The sequence below is a fragment of the Papaver somniferum genome, chromosome 5 (assembly GCF_003573695.1).
Source record: "Papaver somniferum cultivar HN1 chromosome 5, ASM357369v1, whole genome shotgun sequence".
Classification (NCBI taxonomy): domain Eukaryota; kingdom Viridiplantae; phylum Streptophyta; class Magnoliopsida; order Ranunculales; family Papaveraceae; genus Papaver; species Papaver somniferum.
Window position 1 is genome coordinate 144,618,102 of NC_039362.1, and position 13,570 is coordinate 144,631,671.

Consider the following 13,570-nt stretch of genomic DNA (forward strand, 5'->3'; position numbering starts at 1 on the left):
ACATAGTTACAACAAACTGATGAGAAGCTACAAGTGGTACTATGCTATGGTTTCAGAGTGTACAAGCAAACATATTTACAAAGTGTACAAGCAATGCTACTGGTTTCAGAGTTACAACAATCCTACAAATGTAAAGTAAATGAAATCAGAACTGCAGAACCCTAACTTATGCTAAAATGCTTACACCTGCGAAAACAGTTTAAGTGCCAAGGCGGCAAGAGAAGTAACAAGAGTTTCAGAAGAAGTTATGCGATGAGACTAACTGAAACACAATGAGTGAAAGTTTAAAAGTGATGCATGTTATACACAGATGGAATACACAACAAAATTATACCAAGGATGGCAGGAAAACAGAAAAGGTATGCTATAGATTGTAGTTTATATCAATGTAACTAACTAGTATTTACAGGCTAAAATGCAGATGATGCTATGAAACTAAAAGAGCCAATACTAGGATGCAGATTTAAAACTATAATTACTGCTACAGAGCTAAGATGCTATTAATCTACAACATGAGATGCAGGATGAACAGATGGTAGGTTACAAAGTGTAATAACAAGATGAAACAAAATGAAAGATAAATGATGATGCAGGTGACTGAAAATGAGTAAAGTAATGAAGAAACTTCAGTTAAATGACAAACACAATTTACTTCATTTCATCTGGGTTAGCTTACTAATTCATTCAAGTACAGATTCAACTGAAACTAGAAATTTATATAGCATGACACTTAGTAAAAACACCACTAAGTAAAGAAAAGCAATCTAACCTGCATGTATTAAGATCTAACTGTTGCTCCTGTCCAATTAATGACACTGGTTTGAAGATACTCAATCGCCACAGTATTTGCACTGACATTGTCCAAAATCACACCGAAAAGATCTTCTAGCCCCCAATCCAACAAACATTTCTCAAGCATTTTCCCAATTTCCACTCCAGTATGACCCTTGATCTGGCAAAACAGGATGATTCTATTTTGAAGCTTCCAATGAATATCAACAAAGTGCACTGTCACACACATATAGTTGAAGTTGTTTGGAGAGGTTCATGTATCAGTTGTGAGAGAGACTCTTTGTTTACTTTCCTTGAAATATTTCTTCAACTTTTCTTTCTCATCTTTGTAGATTGTTAAAAGATCTCTGTAAATGGTCATCCTGCTTGGCACCTTGAATCTAGGTTCCAATTGTTCACTATATCTTCTAAACCCTTCTCCTTCTACAATTCTAAATGACAGTTCATCTATTATGACAAACTCAGTCAATCTCCTACTACACATATCCTTGTCATAACTAACAGCAACCAGTTGCGATGACTGTCCTGGTCTTGGTGATGGAAACACTAAACTCTGTTGTCCCTTCAGCTTCTTGTTGGGATTCTCAGGACATGTGACTAAATGTGTCTTCATGCTGGAGGTGTCATTTCCTCGACTATCAGCTTGCAACTTCTTCTTGCAGTGCTTACCTTGTGCTTGTTTTTCATTGAGCCTTAAAAAATCATTCCATACTTTCGATCTCACTTTTCCCTTCTTCTTTGGTTCACTTTCAGGTGCAGGGTCCCGTGTATCCTGCTGTGTTTCTTGTGTAGCATCAACTTGAGGTGTTACAGAAGGTGTCACTTCAGTAGACTCAGCTGCAGGGGATTGAGAGGATAGAGATACACCTACCATCTTGCAGCTCGATAACGAAATTGAACTTGATCCAAGCATTACCATTTATAGCCCCTGCAAAATGTAAACAAGTTAGTTGAGTTGGAAATGGCTAGCAAGTTCTTAATACAAGCATACATATCTCTGCAAGAAACATCATTTCCAACACTTAGTTCTTAATAGAAGCACACATATCACTACTCATTTGGTTTCAGACACATACCATTAATATCTCAATTACACAAGCAAAATCCAAACTGCTCTTTCAATTTCAAGCTCATACCATTCGTAAAATCTAAACATGACTAAATTCAAGTACCTAACATTCAGAGTGCTCAACCATTCCAAAGCATTCAATTCAATTCAAGAAGATAAGGAAGAACAAAGGATTCTACTTAAGCTCAAGCAACAATTTGGGAACCAATCAGCATTACAATCATGGATTTCATCATCAAACCCTAACCACTGTACTAATTGTTCAGGTATAATTTGGAACTCTAACAACTCAGTTACCAAATTCTCACTTCACAACATAAGTATTACACAAATAGTTCCAACTTTTATATGTGATATAAAGCATTTAACAAAGATTGAAAAGAGTAAATAAATTCTCGAAGAGTAATTCATATAACAACAATTATACCTTATATCAATCAACACCCATTAAAAGTTTAAAACCCTTTTGCTCACAGTCACAGATCAAAAATCACTTCATTAATCAACAAACCTTTTTCAAGACATTTTACATCAACAAACCCTTTTACTCATTTCATAATTAACAAAACCTCATAAACACTGAAGATTGAACTCAAATCAAACAGAACAAGTCAAACTGAAGATCGAACTCAAATCGAATGAAGCACTAGTTACCTGTTTGAGCTGACAATACTCTATAGAAGAACTCCAGCTGCTAGTCCTGCTCTTCAAGGTCTGAGAACATAAAAAAAAATAAAATAAAATAATTATAACCCTAAATCGATTGATAAACAATAATCGATTGACAACAAAAATCGATTGATAAACAGAAATCAAACCATCTCGAGAATCAAAAGAAACCCTAAAAATAAAAAAACCTTAGAAATTGATTAAAAAAAAAACCAATCAAGGAGAAAACACTTACTACTTACTAGATCATAGAGGTGGTGGTGCTCTTGAGTCTTGAATCTTGATGGAGGTGGAGGAGGAGACTATATGTGCTACTGGTGGTGATGGAGGCGACTGGAGAGAAACCAAGTCTCGGAGAGAAAATGAAGAAGAAATGAACAAGCTGCTTAATAGTTTAGGGTTTTTAATATATATACTATAGGGTTACTCGTATTTAGACGACTAGGATTGATCGGAATAGAAATAAATCAACGACCTACATTAGTCGTTTAATTGGTTCGGTTGGGTTGCGGTTATTGGTGGAACCGTTGGCCGAACCGAAGATCTAACGATTATCAAAATTAAAACCGTAACTGACCGTTGGATTATCGGTTCGTTGCAATTACGATTCGGTTTCTGCGATTATCGGTTCGGTTTGCGGTTACGATTCGGTCATGTGCAGGCCTAGATGGACTGACCGTTAGATTATCGGTTCGGTGCAGTTACGATTCGGTTTCTGCGGTTATCGGTTCGGTTTGCGGTTACGATTTGGTCATGTGCAGGCCTAGATGGACTCATCGTGATGGAGTATTATTTTATTTTTTTTGCAAAGGACTCTTACTTTTATTTTTTTTTAGAAACAGAAGCACCGGGTGCCAAACACGCTCCTAGTAATAAATACGACAAAATCTTGTCATGTGAGTAGTGCCCAGTGACTAGATAAGCATTCCAGCGCCTCGCCCCTCAAAATAAAAAGGAACTCCAAAACCTACAAAAACCCCTACCTACCACCATCTCCATCATCACTACTTCACCACCACCATCTAAGAAAAATGCAGGCTTCTCTTATATCCTCTCCACCCTGTTTTTCCACCGTCACCAAATCCACCAATGTCGGTTCATTGTCTTCATCATCATCTCTACCCATTCAAAAATCTGGTCTATCAAAACGCAGTCAAAAGCATTGTTTTAGAATCTCCGCTTCTTCTTCTTCTGATGAACCTCCTCCTGTAAAATTAAACAAATACAGCTCAAGAATTACTCAACCTAAATCTCAAGGGGGTTCTCAAGCGATCCTCTATGGAGTTGGTCTATCTGAAGAGGATATGCATAAACCCCAAGTGGGTATTTCTTCAGTCTGGTACGAGGGGAATACTTGTAATATGCATCTTCTACATCTTGCAGAAGCAGTTAAAGAAGGGGTTCAAAAAGCTGGAATGGTTGGGTTTAGGTTTAATACTATTGGTGTTAGTGATGCCATTTCTATGGGTACTAGAGGAATGTGCTTCAGTTTGCAATCTCGGGATTTGATTGCTGATAGTATTGAGACTGTTATGTCTGCTCAATGGTATGACGCTAACATCTCCATCCCTGGATGTGATAAAAATGTAAGTTTTCCGTATCTCTCAATCAATCTTCTGGTCAATGTTTATTTTTTTCCTTCTTTTCTTGATTTTAATTATGAATGGTTTTGGTAATTTTCGTTAATTTGGTTGCGAGGGAATACCCTGTAACACATTGATTGGGAACTTTATTTGGTTCTTATTGTTAGGGTTTTTCTAGGATTAGGGGTTTTAGAAAATTTTGACTTTTATGTTGCCTAGGTCAAGCTAGTGTGTGTTTGTGAATTTGGAATTTTCAAAATCAATAAAGCTTCACTTGGAGGCGTGTGTTTAACTGTGAACTTGTATACATTTGTTTTGAAGTGATTGGGTTTTCGGTACACTTCTGCTATCAAATATTGAAAATGCTTTCACCGCTGTGGAGAGCTTTAGCATCTCTTCTGTTTGGTTCTTTTCTTACTTTTCATTTTTCGTGATAACTGATAAGTGCTATCAGGTTGCTTTCCCTATCATTTGGTTATTTTGCAATGTAGTAGCAAATCTATCTACATTTAGGATTCTTAGATCAATGTTTGCTAATTTGTTGGGCATCTGAGGTTGCTGTTCGCAGTGAAATTGTATAAATATTTCAATTGTACTGTAGTGATTGGTAAAGCACTATTGCTATTGTTACATTGTGATATATTTTTGGCTATCACTTTTCCATACTTTGTACTTTTCATTTTTGCAGCATTATCCCTCTCAGCTTCAATTAATTCTTGTTTTCATTGTCTTACTACCACAGATGCCAGGTACAATTATGGCAATGGGCCGGCTTAACCGACCAGGTATCATGGTTTATGGTGGAACTATTAAGGTGATGTATGAAACGTAGCACGTTGTGGCTGATTAATGTCATGTTCACAACTTCTCCCCGATACTTGAATTTGAATAGAACTGCTGCCATATTCTTATTTGAGTCAACTTTAGTCATGAGTGAGTTGATAGTACGCTGTCTGCTATAGGGCTGTAGCATGGTGGTCTGGGTGAGAGGCGTGAAGTTGATTACATGTTACCCTTTCCTTCAGTTACTTGCAACTACACTGTTGTTGTTTCCTAGAAAAGGCTAAAACTAGTCAACGTTATCTAATATTTGTTTCACATCATAACATGATACTCCATTGACATGGTGACCTATTCCCTTCACCAAAATGTGTTAGCTGTACATCGGTAACATGCAAAACGATATGCATGTCTTTCTAGGTTAGTCAAATATAATTTATGGTCATTTGTGAAAAATGATTCTTCTTTCAGTAAGAGATGTGCATCTGGATCACTGGATGTGTATTTAGAACTCCTTTCTGATTACACAACTGTTTGAGGTTAGGTGTTTTAGTTTACCGTTGTAACCATAATGTTGTCAAGTTTTACGGATGTATTCACTTTTACATACTCTAGAAGGTAAAGACATAGGTCTATATTTTCTTTTGGTTACTCTAAGTTATACTGTAGGGTTTCTTGGGCAGTTGATATGCTTATTTATTGTATTTGATTTTTGTCATGCAGCCTGGTCATTCTGCAGGAAGTACATACGATATAGTATCTGCCTTCCAGGTATGATTTTACAAATTTCGAGTCATTCAATTGTTTGTCATTGGACTTACTTTATCATATCTTATCATTTGGTGTGTCATTTCATTTGCTCAACTGTATTGGTCGTCCTGTTCATCTAGTTCGTTGATGTGTTTGTGTTGTTATGCGTCTGCCCTATTTGTCTATGCCTGGGAAAGTACACATTGATGTAATGCTTAAATTTCCTTTTGGTTCCCTGTTAGTATAAACTGCTAGGATAAGTGGTTCTACAATTTTAGTTATTCAACGTGCAGATTATATATTCCAACTTATTAGACTGTTGAGGTTAACTACTTGATATGTAAGCGTTAAGGGTATATACCTGAGTGATAATGGTTTTCCAGTAATTAGATAATAGCAGAAACGAAGAAGGCAGTCCACTATAGGAAACCTGTTAGATATCTACCTCGAGCTTAGAAAAATTCATCCCCATATTCTTTGATATTGCTGGTGGAGATATGATTTAGTTTTATAATGTCACGTATCTTCTGGCGGGTTAGTTATTAGCTATTTTCAAATCTATACAGAGTATATTGTGCCTAGAATAATATGAACTGCAAAAACTTCTCTTTTGCTGAAGAGTATCAATGCAAGGCACTTAACATGGCAAGACACAATGCTTTATGGGGAAAATTGGATGTCCTCCAGACACAATTTTAGACCAATTAGATTTCGGCAAAATGAACCGACATATGATAAGATGTCGAGGAAATGAACCGAACCAACTGATATGCTACTTTTGTTTTGGGACAAAGATACATGGAGTGCAAAGCTGGAGCTGTGCTGTGCTAAGACGCAAGTCAAAATTACTTGTTTGTAGGATTTTCTAGGTTGATTCCATCCATGTCTCATTTTCAAGGAAATCATGGAATGTCTCTCAGTCTCACAGTCCTTCAATTTAGGATTCTCTGGAGATTCCATTGTCTGCATGTTTTGATTGGAATAGCTGCCAAAATTGCAACGTGCAGCTCCATTTGACGTGCCAAACTATCAGTCATACCTTCACTTCTCTTTCTTGTCCTGTCTTTTTTTCTACTGCTGAAGTCCTCCATGAGAGGCTAGGGTTGTAACTATTAGTCCTTCTCCTGCTTTTTGTTCGAGGGATTTCAGCAAAATCTGTGTTGACAGTTCTATCGTACAGTGGCTAGTTTGGTTGTTTATAATTTAATGATACAATTATAGTGACATATTTTTTGTTTATCATGTATTACTTCACCTCAACAATACCAAATTATGCTTCAAGGGTCTTACGTCGTAATGTTTCAGTCCACTCTGGTCTTCTCTAATAACTTTTCTCGTCACCATTGTTGAAGTTATTTGGGCATGTTTTTGGACACCTAGAATGTCTTTTATTTTTCAACAACTTATCAAGTAAATGTTCAAACCATCCTGTCTGCTAGTTCCTAGTTGAATAAAAACTACATAATACATATCTGCTAATGAAATAGTTGCTATATCTTAATACTTTATGTAGAAAATTTTCTTTATTCGGAACGTTCGCTTCCACTTTACTCAACTACAACTTGACATTGTTTTGAAAAGAAAAGATGTTCTCCAGACCAAGCTCACTTTCTCTTTTCTGTTACGTTCTGTAGGTTTATGGAGAGTTTGTCAGTGGGTCCATTAGTGATGACGAGAGAATGAATGTCATAAAGAATTCATGCCCTGGAGCTGGGGCTTGTGGTGGCATGTATACGGCAAACACAATGGCTTCTGCTATTGAGGCTATGGGAATGTCGCTTCCATACAGGTAGGAACAATGTCTTTGTAGTTTGTGTGATAAATGAATCTTTAAGGTTGTAACTTGATAGACACTGCTTATTTCACTTATGGGAAATATGTAAGCTTGGTCGCCAGCAGTAACTCAATTCACTTTGTCTTGTTCGTCATGTTTGTAACAGTTCATCGATACCGGCGGAGGATCCATTGAAGTTGCAAGAGTGTCATATGGCTGGAAAGTATCTTTTAAATTTAATCAAGATGGACTTGAAACCACGAGATATTATCACCAAGAAATCTTTACGCAATGCAATGGTTGTTATTATGGCCCTTGGCGGGTCCACAAATGCTGTTTTGCATTTGATTGCTATTGCAAGGTGAGGATGAGTGTCCAAAGTTGGTAGTATTGATCATCTCTCACAGCATTACCTTACATCTGTATCTTTCTCAGGTCTGTTGGTCTGGAGCTTACTCTTGACGATTTTCAGAAAATCAGTGACGAGGTCCCTTTCCTCGCAGATCTTAAACCTAGCGGTAAATATGTAATGGAGGATCTACACAAGGTAAGCTCAAATTGAATGATCAGTGCAATCTCCCTCCCTCCCTAATGATTTTATTAATTTGTTACTGTGGATTTTTCTTTTTTTGGTGTTACATATTTGACTGGTCAATCATTGCGATCACAGATTGGTGGAACACCAGCAGTCATTCGGTTCCTTCTGGAGAAAGGGTTCTTAGATGGTGATTGTATGACAGGTACTTATCTTAGTTAAAATTATTAGTTTGCTTTACTCCTCTCCGTAGTATTTTCCTAATTTTTTTTTTCATTCTGTTTCAGTCACCGGAAAGACGCTGGCTGAAAATGCAAAAATGTGTCCTCCATTATCAGAAGGACAGGTAAGATGCTGATTCAGGATCTCATGTAGAGGTTTCATTTTTCAGCTTTCTGAACAATTTGAAGATGAAGATATGTTTTTCGAATCGTAAGTTTTAGTTTGTAATCGTATTGTGCGCTTGTGCTTCAGCAAATAATAAGACCATTGGAAAACCCGATTAAGGCGACTGGGCACATACAGATTTTGTACGGAAACCTAGCACCGGAGGGATCTGTAGCAAAAATTACTGGAAAAGAAGGGCTATATTTCTCAGGTGCTGTATTATTAGTTCCACAAAGTTCTTTCTATATAACTACCTAGTCGGTTGATGTACAATTGACAGCAGCTTGATGAAATCATAATATATTGTGTTTGCAGGTCCAGCACTTGTTTTCGAAGGTGAGGAGTCAATGCTAGAAGCTATCTCAGAGGATCCTGCGAGTTTTAAGGTATGGATTTTGATTAGCATATCATGTGTGTTGTTGGTTATACAAAAGTTTCATTGGTATAAAAAGTCCTTCAAGTTCGCCGCGAGTGTTTTTAAATCTAACTCTGTTAAGCTGTAATTTTGTTTCCCAGCATCAGTAAAGTTGTACTTCGATTCATACCTTAATTTATTCATATATTCTTTTGGGTGGAACATTTTATTTTTAGCCAGAGACTTTGGGTGAGACCATGGTTGAGGCACTCCAAAAGAAGACCATTTCTTACTAAACTGAGTCAGGCTCACATGAATTAGGAACATTTTTAATTTCTCACGCTGTGCCATTTCTACTAAGTAATATTGCAGGTGGTTGTTAGATCCAATGACGAACATAAGGTCTCTAATGCTTGCTTTTTGTTTGTCTTCTTAGGGAAAAGTTGTCGTCATCAGAGGAGAAGGACCCAAGGGAGGGCCAGGAATGCCTGAAATGTTAACACCAACAAGTGCTATAATGGGAGCAGGTCTTGGAAAGGTACTAATTGTAATTTACTATTTGCAAGTGATTTATGTTATCTTTTTTGATCTGATGCCCAAAGATGTTGCAATTTTGCACTACACACACGCGCCATCACACATCGTTCTCACCTATCTAGATGTTCTGTTAAAAGTTGTTACAGAGGTTCTCATTGTGGTTTCTTGATCACCCCCTTGCTCGTGGATTCTTACAGTCATTTTATTATATATTCACCATGAGTTATAGCTTGTTGATGGTTTGCAGATTTCCGCTACCCTTATTGTTAATACACCGTTTTTGCTTGCTTTTATTTGTGTCCTGCAGGAGGTTGCGTTGTTAACTGATGGTCGATTTTCAGGAGGTTCTCATGGTTATGTTGTTGGGCATATATGCCCCGAAGCGCAGGTACTATAGCCTTCCATTCTGCTTTTGTACTCGCTTGCTATGTAGCATTGAGTATTTTAACATTTTTTGAGTTAATGGATGTTACGACCTTCATTTGTGAAGTAAGATGCTCATTTTAGGAAGGTTTGAGGAAAAAAACTTGCTCCAGCGCTGTTACATCATTCAAGATCTAGTAGATGTTTAACCAGCCATTCTATAGATGGTTGGTTGTGAGAGCATCCAAAAAACTTAGGTAATGAAAGAATTACCGAAGTTAAGTAGATCGATTGGATGTCGTTCACACTTTCAAACAATCAATTGAGATACTGCTAGATCTTCAATGATGTAGCAGCGCAGGAGCACATTTTTTTCCCGTTCCCATACTCATTCTAGGAAGACTCGAGCAATTAACATAATGCATTTATCACTTTTAATGTGATGACTGATAAGGATTTAATCTTACCTTACTACCCTAACACAAGGGGGTTTAATGTTAGTGAGGATTTTGTAATCTCATCATCATAAATTAGATTTTCGTTAACGTGAAAATGAGTAATTCCTTTCCGATCAATGTGAGGGGGTTACCAACTTTGAATCACTTGGTTTTAGGATGGATGTTACTCCCATAATATAGATCATCTTCACAAAAAATTAACCTGGCATTTATGTGAATCCTACTAATTATTAGTATGCGAATACATCCTCCTCCAGAAGTCACAAGAGATGTTCTGTATCACGTGTTGAGGATTTTTCAAATTGGGCTTCATATCCTCATTTTTCTTATTGTCTGCTGCGTGGTAATGATTTTTCAACATTATCACCGGCATTAGTTGTTCGCAGTTCTTGTTGCAAAATGGCCATGGTTGAACTTCCCCAACAGTATCTGTGAGGGGGACACTAATAGTTAACCAATCAAAAATAGACTTTGGGGGATTTGGATTTTGTTTTGATTGTGAAATGGTTATCATGTCCAATAGATAGATGCCTGGTTTTTATTTACTGAAAATTAGTGAATCAACATATACCACTTTTGCTATACAATATAATTAACCAGACTGACAGATTCAATTACAAAATTAATCTTCCAGGAAGGTGGTCCAATCGGTCTGATCGAAAACGGGGATGTCATCACAATTGATGTCGAGAAAAGAAGAATGGATGTTCAGTTGACTGATGACGAATTTGCTGAGCGTCGAAGTAAGTGGAAAGTGCCTGCGTACAAAGCTGACAGAGGAGTTCTATATAAGGTCAGTACTAATGTCAGAATTGCTCATCCTTTTTTTTGGCTTACCAACAACCTGTGGACTACATATATTCTCAGTACTTGCATGTAATATAATCCAGTTGAAAGTAAATGTTTTCTTGTTCAATTTCAGTACATCAAGAATGTTACATCAGCTGCAAAAGGTTGCGTGACTGACGAGTAAAGCAGCATAAACGGGGACGTTTTGTTGTAGAGTCAAATTTTGTATATGATGCCTTGAGTTATTCTGCGGATGTAGAGCAATAGAGTTCTTCTATAGAGGCAGCAAGCAGCAATCTTTATGTGTTATTCAATTTGGACATTAGAGCTGATGAGGAATCTCAGCAGTTACTTGGAGACAATGATAATTAAAATAGTTTCACTATTTTAATTTGTATTCTTATACAATGAGATATACAAGTATTTGAAGTACAGAGACGAAGTCTCAGTTCAGTTAGACATTGCAGTTGTTTTTTCTTTTTCTTTGAGTGGCTTGCATAGCTTTAAAACTTTGGTAAAAGTTTGCAAAAATAAAAGAGACCATCATGCTTAGCTTGTCAATTTAAATGAGCTGGGAGGGCAAAGCAGCGTCGAGGAAGGTAAAGAAGGGCCCTGGAAGGTGGTAACTTATCGGAAGTCAGGATCATCTAATGCATCCCCCAGGAAATCAGGAAACAAAGGAAGCCAGGAGGTGCCGAATTGGGGGCCATGGAAACTAATCGGGGGCAGGACGCATTTTATACCCACACCAAAAGATATATGGGGCTTTCAAAATGATGGTGAAATAACTATTTTACCCTTCTTTAATAACTTCTTCTCCTCCCATTCTTCTTCTCCTCCGCTCCCTCTCTCCCACTGTTTCCCATTCCATTAACGATTTCTGAGAAAAAAAAAAATCTCACCGATTCATCGTCGTAAGTGAACTAAAAAATATTAGGTTTTCAACTGCAAAATTGCAGTTACAGTTCCAGGATCGTTAACCACGGTTTTTTATTGCTTAACGATTTTTGATATGCATGTTGAATTGATAAAAAATCGTTAACCATTAGGGTGTAGTAAATAACGACCCTAAACCTGGTTTTCTACCCTAGAATAGTGTCGTTTAGGAATTTCTAAATCGCTAACGACTCTATATGATATAAAATTTGTTTCCTGTTCAAAAAATAGGAAGGGACGTCATGTCAAATGGTTGTAGTCGTTAACTATGTTGAAGGGTCGTCATGTGAAGTCGTTAACGATGTTGAAGGGTCGTTTGGTTTTATAAATTTTGCTTGCCGACCCTTGATCTATGAAATGGCTCGCTAGGGTCGTCAGTATATAGGAATGCCTAATTAATGATCCTAAGAGTAACATCTTCAGAGAGTAAAAAGTTTTAGAGTCGTTGGGTTCTAAACGTATTAAGTTAACGACTCTATATGACCTAACTAGCTGGAGTCGTCAATTATATCACACTTGGTTGACGATTTTTCATAACCTGCAAAAGTTGCAGGTTTGAGTCGTCAAAGGTTGTGTCAAGTAATTGACGACTCCTTAGAGTCGTTCGTTTATTACCCTCTCGACTTAACGACCCTCACTCTGAGTAGTTGCATAGTGTACATGAATCGACCACTTGGGGCATCATTCATACAATTTGAAGAGTATAGGAAGTTTACCTGGTTGTTTTGAGCTTCGGGTTCTTCATTTTGAGGATTGGTTCCTTCATTTTGAGCATTATGATTCCTCTACTGGAATCCCCCCAAAACTCAACTTCTTCCTCTCCACAACACAAAAACACAATTTTTCTTTTATCAAAATTTTATCCCTAAATCTGATTTTAATCTAATTAAACTAATTAACAATTAATTAACTTAATTACCACTAATGATTTGGGGCAGTTTAGCCATTTAAAAAAGTTAGGGATAAGGTGATAACTCCCAATTACTATTTCATGACATTTTTTTGTCCTGTAGCTAGGGTCCCCAATTATTTTTCCAGGCCCCCAATTTAGCCTTCGTGAAGATGTAACCGCAGCTGTAAAGTCTAGAGAATGTGACATAAAAAAGAATATCAAACCAGTGCTGTTTCAGAAGACTGACATCAAAACTTTTGATGGGAATGATGATTACGATGGTTCTGAAGATGGGGATGATGAAGTTTTATGTGTTGCTAATTGGTGGGATGCAGTTATGGAAATCAGCAAAGAAATTGCTCAAGTGCGGAAAGAGGAGGAGGCGACATCACCTGGCTCATTCCCAATGAAGGTGCGAAAAAACCGTGTCAAATACGTCGCCGCCTGTTTTAAGCCGAATAAAAAACCTAGGTATGGGATTATTATGAAAGAAAGCCACCCATCAAAAAAACATTCTGTTTGGTTTTGTTGGGAAAAGCACAAGTAGACGTGTTCCCGAGCTTCTTACCAACTTGGAGGGGATTTTTAAAAGTGCGCATCTTGCCCAGGATTATATTGACAGAAAACACAACCAAGAAGAAGAAGAAGAAGTCGTGGTACAGATTTTCTCTAATTCATTTTATGCTGTTGATATTGCTAGAGGGGCTAGGGGTCCAAAGGAGGTAGAGCATTTTACACAAGGAGTCGAGGATTTACAGATGAAGCTGGCATTGTTCATTTGTGGGAAAAATATGTATGTTCAGAAGACTACGTACGATCAAACTAGAGGGGGATATTATTTCAAAGGATGATTTTGATGACAATCTGAAATTTATCATCAAAGAGGATGAGGATTTTGAAG

The 13,570-nt window shown here is 37.3% G+C and overlaps 1 protein-coding gene across 1 annotated transcript; it reads left to right on the top strand.

The window, feature by feature from the left end:
- Positions 1–3,475: 3,475 nt before the first annotated feature.
- On the top strand, positions 3,476–11,300 carry LOC113283060 (dihydroxy-acid dehydratase, chloroplastic-like). The gene is made up of 14 exons (XM_026532211.1): positions 3,476–4,116; positions 4,856–4,927; positions 5,617–5,664; positions 7,278–7,432; positions 7,584–7,778; positions 7,853–7,964; positions 8,088–8,157; positions 8,240–8,298; positions 8,427–8,550; positions 8,655–8,725; positions 9,131–9,232; positions 9,539–9,619; positions 10,687–10,845; positions 10,975–11,300. Exons 1-14 carry the CDS (start codon positions 3,562–3,564, stop codon positions 11,023–11,025), a joined length of 1,854 nt encoding a protein of 617 aa, XP_026387996.1. The 5' UTR covers positions 3,476–3,561; the 3' UTR covers positions 11,026–11,300.
- The last annotated feature ends 2,270 nt before the right edge of the window (positions 11,301–13,570 follow it).